At 47.5% G+C, this 10,859-nt stretch overlaps 1 protein-coding gene across 1 annotated transcript; it reads right to left on the reverse strand.

The window, feature by feature from the left end:
* Positions 1 to 5,379: 5,379 nt before the first annotated feature.
* On the reverse strand, positions 5,380 to 10,841 carry LOC144150047 (barrier-to-autointegration factor-like). Its single transcript, XM_077681846.1, has 3 exons — positions 10,677 to 10,841; positions 7,381 to 7,518; positions 5,380 to 5,645 (listed from the first exon to the last, which is right to left on the reverse strand). Exons 2-3 carry the CDS (start codon positions 7,504 to 7,506, stop codon positions 5,499 to 5,501), a joined length of 273 nt encoding a protein of 90 aa, XP_077537972.1. The 5' UTR covers positions 7,507 to 7,518; positions 10,677 to 10,841; the 3' UTR covers positions 5,380 to 5,498.
* Between the last annotated feature and the right edge of the window lie 18 nt (positions 10,842 to 10,859).

The following is a 10,859-nucleotide window of genomic DNA, read 5'->3' on the forward strand; positions in this document are numbered from 1 at the left end:
CATCACGCGTAGAGGTATTTCGGCCGTGTCAAAGCAACACCACGGCCAGGTCAGCTGGTATACCCCCCAGGTAACCGATAATTGCGCCACTGGCGCCAATTTGTCCCCTGGTGCTTGGTAGGCCACACTGTCTAACTAAAAGACAACAAAAAAATTACTGATGCTGCTATAGCAACGCTTTCGTTGATGCGCGAGGAGGAAACGCCGTGCCGCTTATCGTCTGCTATGGTCTGAGCGAGCGCGCCTGTCTTTGTGTGCCGCAAGCGTGAACAAACACCGCTTGCATTTTGCTTTTCAGATAGGGTTGCTGCTGCACATCTTGTTTTCGACAGCTTTCAGTTGCTAATTTGCTTGGACTCTCAGCACGTGCAGAAAACATTTGTTTGGATATATTTCTTAGCTGAATACGCGTGAGGCAGCACGCCCTGAAGCGTGGAATTTTGTTTGGGGCAGAAAAAGTAGTAGGCGGGAAATGTGCTTTATTCACTGATTTTATTAGCAACGTATGACAAGTGAAGTTCAATACATGCCACAAAAGCACATATATGTGTGTCTAGTATAGTAAGTACAAATGTCCGCATTCTCTGTCGGTTACACAAACATAACAGAAATCTTCGTACAATTCGTCGTATACAGAAAATTGCTGCAGAGGTCCCCGCGTTCATTTGCTGTACACAATAGAATTCTACAGAAACGATGTTTCATAAAAACACGCGTTTGTGAATAATAAAATTATTATTACGTGAGATGACCAGCTCATTTCGCCACCATTAACAACCGCTCCATATTCTTATTCTCGCAAACTTGCTAGCCCAAAAAACCCTTTATTGCTCGCGAATTTTCTGCGCAATTTCGCCATACGTCACACTTGGTAAATGGAACAAATACCACCATGGATATCAATAAACACGTAAAAAAACGAAACAAATATTGAGAGTGCAAACAAGGTACAAAAAATGTGTCCTAGCACAGGTTGAAAAGCGAAGCGCCGCTCGGCCGTCGCGCAGGTAACTCGAACTTCTCGTAACACGGAATGCCAGCGGTCAGCTGCCACGTAAATAATTTTTGGGCTTCTTTCGTGCTAATAAGCAAACTGATCGTCGGAACGCTCTAAAGCCAAACCAGTTCGTCGAAGAAGCATTTAGGCACATTAGGCGAACATAATTTGCAAGCTTTTCTCTGTTGGAAAGAAAATGAAGAGCAACCACTCACCAAACCGATACCGAAGCGAAATTTCCGTCTGCGTGTCCGCTGGCATCAATCGGCTCATGAGAAACTGTCGACAAGTAGCTTAATATGCTTACAACAGTACGGACAAAAGCGTTGTACCAAACAAAAAGAAATTTACTGTAAAGCAACAGCAGAAGATGTTTCGGTCCGCACGGCAGCTTTTTTGATAAGGATAGCGCTTGCTTCTTCATAACTTTCTGCTGACCTGCATGCCGTCCGCTGGGAAGCCGAAAATTTTCGCTGTATTATTCCTTCCTGAGTTGTCGCACCGCACAGCATCGAAGCACGCGTTGTGTCCTTTTCTCAGTTTCTCTGACATTTTGAGCCCGTTCGCACTCGCAGACAACAAAATTTTCATCTTCAAGGCATACTACAAAACATCTACACGTGTACACAGTGAAAGCGGTAGGAGCAGACGGACAGGATGGCAGCAGAAGAGATAAGAGCGAAAGCGCCGCCCGTCGGCGAAACGAATGAAGCGACTAAATAAATAAATAGGGTGCCAAAAAACTAAACAGCCAAGTACACATTTTATTTCCACACACAATGGAATTACTTTACTTTATTGCTGGGTATGTTGAAAAAATAAAGCCACATATGCAAAGTTGCTGAATTTTCGCTTGGCTACCAGCGTCATGGCGGCACTTAATTTTGCGATACCGAAACTAGCCGAAGTTTCCGGCCCCTGGCAACACCTGATGATGATGATGATGATTAGTGGCTTTCCCTTTGAATCGGGGCGTCGGTTGTCAGCAATCGACTTGCCTGTTTTATTACGTTTACATGCCCTACTCCCAGGTTAACCTATAGATTTGCTTCCTCCCTCCCATTTCTCCCTCTTTTCTGTTTTAAACTCCTCGCCCCCACTCCCCTTTTTTCTCCCCTCGCTGTTCTAAATTCTCGTCCGCATGATTACTCAACCTGCGTACCCATCTCTTCCCTGCTTTTCCTCCACCACCACTCCAGTCGCCTCTTCGCCACCTCTATGGCCTTGAAGTTGAGGTTCCCCCTCGCCCCAAATCCCAAAGCCTCCGCCAGCGTCGTTTCCCCCTCACCCCACGGTGGCCGTATCTCTGTGCAGCTCCTGACAATATGTTCTATAGTTTCTCGATCACTGCCGCAGCATGCACACGTTTCATCGTGCTGCCTGTAGCTACCCGTGTATGCCCGGGTTCTCAAGCACCCTGCCCGTGCCTCGAAGAGCAACGCACTGCCTCTCGTATTGCCATAGAATCCCTCCTTCTTAATTTCCCGTTTCTCTGTCCTATAAGTCTCCAGGGTTTTTTTCGCTTCCATTCTCTCTGCCCACTTCGTCGTCTCTGCTGCCTTTACCTGCTTTTTAACTGTTGTGTAAACCCCGCTTTCCCCTACCGACTTTCCGTACCGCTTGGTCAGCTGTCTGGTCCTCCGTCTCCACCGCGTGTCCACGCTCCTCAAATACAGGTACTTAAACACCCTCGCGGCCCATCTTTCGTCCTCCATGTCACGAAGTCGCTCCTCAAACTTTATCTTGCTCTGCGCCTCCCTCGCCTCGAAAGACGACCAGCCCATATCCCCTTGTACCGCTTCATTTGTAGTTTTACTGGACTAGGCAGAGCAACGCCACCTAGACTGGAAAGAATTTCCTCTAGGCGGCGTTGGGCAGAGCCGTCGGGACGGACGGAGAAAGAGAAGTGGGGGAGCGAGAGTCCCAAGCCGAAATTCGCCATAAAATCGCCATGTCGCCATTTGTGATTTTCGGTCGCCACGGGCCTCTCAAAGTCGCCAATTTGGCGAAAAGTCGCCACCAGTGGCAACCCTGAAACCGACTCTACGATGGGCGGGGCTTGGATAACGCCTCGCGAATTTTGCTCAGAACATCGGCTTCTCATTGGCTTGAAACTAGAGCCGCCATGTTTCGTCCGTGGGAATCATGGAGTGAAAAAAAGTGTTCTTATTTTATTCTGTTGAGACGATTAAAAAGGGATTTTAATGCTGGTGAACGAAAAGCAGAGAAGGGAATAATGCCTAGGACAGCTACCACTAGTAACAGGGAAAAAAAAATTATTAAAACTATTTTGTGCCTGCCCTCAGAGCAGCGCCCATGCACAAGCGAAACCTAACCATATCAGGCATATCGCCGATTATATAGCGCGGCAGCTCCGATTTCATATAGATTATCAGTACTATAAATACTGGCACCATATTGAAAATTCTTACTGTTTTAAAACTTGGAAATGCTGCTTCCACCAAATAATCTAGTAACGTTGGCTTCCACGGGTATCGTCCAATCTTCAGTGGTTGGAAAAAATAGCTTTTTTAACAAGGTAATTTAGAGAGGTTGGGAAGATAACAGCTGAGAAAAACTGTATAGGCAAAAATGAATTCCAGACGTTGCGAGAGTAAACAAAACCAATTACACCGGGAATCAACGGAATAGAATGCCCTTTGGAATAACAACCTATTTACGGGTGCCCATCTCTACCTGTACATATGTTATTTTTTATGCCAACGGGCATTCTATCGCAAAAAAAAAAAAAAAACACTTTCCTATGCAGCGAAGGGTTGAGCAAACATCCCGGCGGAAGAGCCCCGTCTCACAAGAACCAAATGAAAGCTGGCACAGATAAGACAACCCCAGATAGCAAAGAAACGCCTCAAGGAGCCGATATCTGAGCTCTGGGCCTTGAAAATCGATAGGTAGTGGTCGACGGACCCACCTTCATTGCAGTCGAGACCTGCTTCGTTGACGCAAAGTTTGCGCTGGCATGCATCACTAGATTTGATTATTTTTATATAGTGCAAGCCTTGACACTGTAGTAAATTGGAAATAGCTTTCTCTTCTCATCAGAGCTAACCAAGAATCTGAGTTCCATGCCAAGTAAATTGTATTACGAAACTATACACAGAAAATGTATCCCAGAGTAGGGTCAGCTGACTTATTTGTATCATTCAAGTTACGTCCTTCTCTACCAGAGCAGACCCTAATCGGGCATTCAGGATCCTTTGCAGACCCTTTGACTTTGCATGGTGGCCTGTAAGCGGGACGGATGAATTTCACGAGACCCATTCCCCCATATCCATTCTGTAAGCCTTGGACATGCTTGGAGCTTGACCAAGCAGCCGTGGGAGGTCCCTCGAACCCCTTCAGGCGGGGTCAGGGACTGCTGGGAACCCACCAGTCAAAAGGGTACAAGCGCACCCTGTACTGTCTTGGCTGGGGATACGGGGCTTGGAAACGCCCTAACACCACTGTGGCAGGCGTGGAGGGCTCCTGCTCCCAGACTTGAGCCACTGGTCACCCACCAGAATAAAAATGGGTACAGGCGCCCTCCATGCCTGGGATCCCAGAAACTGTACCATCACGTCAGACCATACCATGGGTTACATCAAAGTGGTAGGTACTTCGGTACCGCTGGGCACCAAACAGTAAAAATTGGTACAAGCACCACCTGAACAGGGGATCTTGTGCTTGGGAAGTTACCAGACTGTCAGGAAATGCTCCAGTGAAAGCGGTTGTAAATTTTTTGTGCCACAGGCAGTTACAGAGCTGAGCGTCCACTGTGACTGCGGAAGTCACCATGTGCATTTATGTGCCTTGGTGGCACCGGGAACATACCGGTAAAATAGGTAAGACTCCCCGGCCTGGTGCTCGGCCCTTGTCTGGGACTACAATTCTTGGCGAATTTACCCGGCTTGTATGGGAAATCGCCCCTATGGAATTGGACGGCTGCAAAAATGCAGGGACTTTTTTTTTTCAAATTAATTTTAATATTCCCAAGCAAACCAAATGTTCCCTCTTGCCCAACCCTAACACACCCACTTTTCCATTCACTCTAGGACTGATGCTTCAACCACATGGGCAAGGCGGGGTAAAGGAGAGGGAAAAAAAAGTCGTTTTTACGATCAAATCATTAGCGGCTTGAGCACAACGTGCTGTTGTGCAAACCAGTTCTATTCCCTATGTAACCCTTATTCATGCTCTTCAGGAGTTCAAACTACGGCCTGCTTTATCATTGGCCTGCCTCCCACACCACGTTTGTGCAGATTGGCCAGCCCAATTACGAGTGAGTGGGCTACTTCTTTAAAAACCAAGAGGTTGCATTGTCTACGTGGCCCCCTTAACGACACGTCCACACAAGCAGAGAGGAGAGAGAGCGACAGCGCAAAGCCGGGAAGTACCTTTATTGTCTTAAAACATGTAAAAAATGGGACCTGGACAAGGAGGACGCTGGCCACAGGTTAAAACACGCGAGGTATGTACAGTCCGCTGCTAGCTGCCCCCGAGTTCACAAGAACTCGTCGCACCAATCGTACAGGCACTGGTAGCAGTCGGTGGCCTGCTTGTTGTTGGCACCGCTGACGTCCTTCATCCAGTCGACAAAGATGTCCTTGTTCTTCTTCAGGACCAGGAACTGGCCCAGGACGACGTAGGCCTGCAATGAGAACCGCTCCACTGTTCACACGTCGCTGGCTCTCAACACCGCCAGGCACATGTTTACTGCACAGACAATGTTGATTGATTGTTTGGTTTAACGTGCCGACTCAACGCAGCCGATGAGGCGTGCCGTAGTGGAGGGCTCCGGATTAATTTTGACACCCAGGGGATCTTTAATAACATGCGCCGAAATCTCGTACACACGGGCGTTTTCGCTTTTCGCCTCCATCAGAAAAGCGGCCGCCACGGCCGGGAATCGAACATGACCTCGAGCTGCACAGACAATGTGCTGGCCAGAAGTTAATGAGACAAACTGAGCACTTAACAAATGAATCGATTCAGGTTAGATTTTTGATTCTCCCATCGAATTGTGTGTTTCCGCGACTTCTGCAATAAAGTCACAAGGGTGGGTATTCAAACGAACTTCCAGTGCGTCATTTGGCTCTGCAGCTTTGCTTGCCGCCAGTCCTCCCAGGTGGCGCTACCATACCCAGCCATGGACCGTTGTCCGCTGTTACTTTGTTTTTGACCGTATTTACACCTGGCTTGTTTTCGTTACAGTAGAAAATAAATCGTTTTGTGAAACTGTGGGTAGCTTGACAAAGAGGGTCACGTAAGACGTCGCTCACGCTAATCGGCGGACTGCCGTGCAGCTGAAACAAGCATAGTGCGCCCAGTACCAACAGCCGTGCGCATCGGTACTTCTATGCTTTTGCCGGCTTCAGCCAATCGCACAGCAGGGCACATATGACATCATAGGTTCTGTTGCGGGAAATGGGCTAGTGGGTCGAACGGCCATTCCCTTTTTTCCTAATTATGTAGCTTACTTGAGCGAAGTGTGTGTTAAAAGTGGTGTCAGTATGATTCTGATGACGCAGTCTTTCGAATGAACCAAACTTGTGTTTTGTCTGCATGGCCCCTTTAATTCCACGTGCACTGTAGCGAGACAAGCATTAGAAACCGGGTTTTACAACTCTTCCTTCAGAAAATATGATGAAGATTTGAACTATTTCACGACTGGGAATTAGAGCTAATCTCTTAGAGGACTTTGAATCACAACACTCCTACAGTAGCAGCTGCAGCATTAGGCCTCCTCACTAGCCACGCACCCAGTGCTTCTAATTTTGCACGAACATGGTAGCTTGGCACTGCTGATGCAGGAGGTTATGGCTGACTGGGCTGGGAAATTATCCACATAAAAAACGGCCGCTGGAATTGCTCTACATAAGTCAAGTTGCCAGAAAAAAAAAATTTCACGTGGGTTGCTGCACAAAGTGAACCCATTTTTTTGTCCGAGTGTACACTTTCACTTTCTCCAGCACCGTTTGCCTTGTTGTCCACATACCCGAATGGGAAACTTCGAGGTTAGGGCACATAAACTCACATAAAAATCAAAGTGGTTTCGCTAATGCGAATGCCAATGGTCGTGCTCAAGCAGGAGACAGGGGATTGGGGGAAGCATGGTGGTTATGCATGGTAGAACGCTTCAAACAGCACTACCTCCTGCATCGCCACACCACGACTATCCTGGGCGTCGCCTCGCAATGTTTTCTCACTCTACGACTTTGACCGAGAGGCTCCCACACTCTGACAAAATGACGATGCCTGTCAACGCTCTCTCGTCTTTCACTTTTGAGCTGCACCACACACACCTTCGGGGGTTATTAAACAGCACAGGCTATGTACACGTGGGGTCTATTGACGCCAAGGTACAAATTCTTCGCAACCCTCACCTTGTCGAAGCCCTTCTGCTCTAGCCTCTTGCCCAGCACCTCGCCGATGCCAGCAAGGTCCGTGACCGCCTTCTCTCCCATGGGCTCGGAGACAAAGTTGCGGTGCTTTTGCGAGGTCGACGACATGGCTGGGAGTCACTGCGCAGGGAAAGGAGGTGGAAACATGCACACTGGTGCAGCAGCTAACATTGCTTCTTTTTGTGCAGCTTGAATAGAAAACCAAGTTGCTGCTTACGCGTCTGAAACTGCGTTGTCAACTGTGAATAGCATACACTGCTGTGGGATCGCGAGCCCAAAATTTTAAACCACTGTCCAAATTAGGCAGCGGTCTTTGCTACTTCTGCAGACCTTGATGCAACAACTAACTAGCCCCCCTTGAGGCCTAGTCAGTGTCAGTAGCCTATTTATTACCAATAGCACAACAGCTAATTTTGAGGCTTGTACAGTGTCCTCGAACTGAGTAGCTTTGTGTCTACCGTTCAGATTTCTTTTTTTGTAAAATTCATGCTGCTTATGGGTGGTGATCATGTTTCAGGGTATTTCAGTGCAGTGCTGATGTAAGTAAGAAGTACCACAATAAATGTGTCAAGATGTGGGTACGAAGAAGAGCAGCCTAGGCGCTCACTGCGTGGGCCCGGGCTGCCCTGGAAGCCCGGACAGGGCCGCCCAAATTCCATTATCGGCAGCCCAGGCTCAGGCTAGAATTTATAGGCCCAGCCGTTAACTGCTCCGACGTGAAGTGTCGGAAAGACCATTAAAAGGTATGTTCCGAGTTTATTTTTACGCGCTTCTTGACGTTAGTTGCACGCGTTGTTTTAAAAACGTTTTCCTTGCTGTGATACTCACTACACCATACTTTTAATGGCAGTTCATGGACTGCATCCCAAAGATACGACTAGAAGGAATGCCTTAGCAGGGAAGGAGTAAATTCAGCAACCTGGAGCTCTGCACCTATATCTATGCACACGAGTGTTTTAAATGTCGTCCACCAATCGAAATGCGGCTGCCGTGACTGGGAATTAAAACTCGCATGCTAGAGAAACACGACTGCAGGTAAACTATTTAAATGCACGCACATACCCCCGGATTCAAACGCTGAGCAAAAAAATTTCAGCAGTACCAACTTGTGGCCATGAGAACCACGGGTGGTTGCCAAGAATCTGGTCATCAAAGGTTATGGTGTCTCTCATGCAAGAATACAACCAATGTGATGTGAACCAACGATGGTGCAAGATAAAGTACGCACACTTCTTAAACCTAATGCTTTGCATTTCAGTTTGCGACGTGGTGTACAGACTAGATGCTCCGTCTGATTGCCTGCTATGAAGACACTCAACCAAATATAAGAAATCCCAGGCCATCTCCACTAACATGAAATCTGGGGAGGGGCGAAGAATGCAGTGTATTCAAAGATTGCAAGTCTCTTGGCACACGTTCGCAGTGATTTAACGCAGGAGAAGCGCCAATGAAAGGAGGAACCACGTGTTTGCTGAAGCGGTGGCGCCCTTTCTTGCAATGAACCGGATTTAAGCAATTTTCACACCCCATCTGCCCCAGTTTGGGGTAGTGGCCAGGGTCAATGCAAGCGCAGTTTAGTGCCCACACAGGACGCCCGCGGTGATCAACGAGGGCCCGGGGCCAGGTATTTATGCCTTTTCTTGCTTCGACCGACCACCCGACCCGATCAGGCGTAGCGTCAAGAGCCGGTGGGTATTTGAGGGTAACAAAAATTATAACACATCTACAAACAGCTTCTGCTTGTCCTTGACAATTGCTCGAACAGACAGGGAGCGTTCCACAAATCTTTAAACCATATTAGTTTATTTTGAACCAGTTTTACCCATCATACACTTTTCTTTTACTACACGTTACGTTGTAGCGCGAGGCGTTGGAAAATGATGGAAAAAGTGTCGTGTACGTGCTTCCACTTGGACGTGCTACTGACCTGATAACACACAGCCTTTTGTTTTCGGTCAGGCAATTCAGAGCAGTGTTAAAGAATGCGGGTGACTGGGCACTGAAAACTGCTTGCAGTGCACTAATGTTTACGGCGCATGGCGGCAATTTGCCACAACAGCAGAATCTAGGCATGACTTTGAATTAGCCACATCTGTACGGGTGGAAAACAAACCCGCAACAAGGCTAACTGCACACGAAAAACCTCTGCAGACCCCAAGAACATGAGGATGTATGTTTGGTAGAGAACGAAGAAAAATAACGACAGTATATTGAACGGATTTAACTACGATGCAGCACCAACAGCATGTGTTTCTTGGTTAAGTTTAGATATCTGCAGTGAGCACTAGGCATCGAAGGGGTGCTCAGATGACGTTTGAAAAGCAAGTAAAATGCACTCAACTCGAGATTATTACTTAAACAGGAGTGCTGCTTAACACGGATTATGCAGGGTCATTGAAGTTGCTCTAGCTGCCAGCTAAGGGCGAGGAATTTCAACAGCACCAATATTTTGGAGCGTACCGGCTAGATCCACCCTTGCAAGCAGAAGGCTGTGGCACCAAATGACTGCACTTGGTGGAAAAAATACGCCGACGAAAACTGAAAGTCGCTACAATCTACAGGAGGGGTTAACTGCCTCGCCCAATTTCGGTAAAGACATTTCTGTAAAAAAAAATTACCAAAATAACCATCGGAACCGTAGACGGCGGCGCTGGGTTACTGCCTCCAAAACTACGATGCTTGATTTTAATTTTGAGAAGCGTAACCCATTTCCTAAAATTCTTAGTTGTGGTATTAGTTTGGTCATTACGTTGACTGGCGTAAACGTGCGGACGAGCCCACGAGAAGTAAGTATGCTGGTCTAGCGGTTTTGCACAATTTTTAATTTTTTATCGAAACTGAAGTTGGCTGCTCGCCAGACGTCGAGATGGTGCAACAGAAACGCATCGAGTAGGTTGACTGGCAGCACGTTGTCGCAAGAGCGCAATAAACTGTGCATATCTGGCACTTATCGTAGTTCCCAACAGCACCGCGATCCACGACACACATTTAAATAGCGATAGCGTAACAGGAACGAGTTTTTGAACTTTGATTCATAGCCACCGCACGAGACGGAAACTGGCGGGTCGCGGAAAGAACGGATTTTCTCGTGTCTTCACCTGAAATAACGTATTTTCTAGGGAATGAGTCAGCGGCCTATTCGAAACACGATATTCCAACAAACAATACGTTTAAAGAAGAAGTTTAGGCCCTGTTCGAAAACCGTTAACGCCTGACAGGCATACCTTCGAATGCCGGTCGAACGACTAGCAAACAAAGCATCCAAAATGGGTACATACCTCGGTTATTTTACGTTGAGAAGGGAAAACTTGGCTACGCAGTCTCAGAATTTAGGACGTAGTGTGACTGGCTTTCAAAAGCCGAGCCGCCAAGTTAAAAAGCACCGGGCAGACAAAACGACAAAGCCGCCGTTCTAAACGCACGAAATATTGCGAACGATGAACTCTCGAGCGCAGGACTTA

This window comes from Haemaphysalis longicornis, unplaced genomic scaffold (assembly GCF_048455015.1).
Source record: "Haemaphysalis longicornis isolate Haplotype H1 unplaced genomic scaffold, Haemaphysalis longicornis Haplotype H1 scaffold_8, whole genome shotgun sequence".
Taxonomy (NCBI): Eukaryota; Metazoa; Arthropoda; class Arachnida; order Ixodida; family Ixodidae; genus Haemaphysalis; species Haemaphysalis longicornis.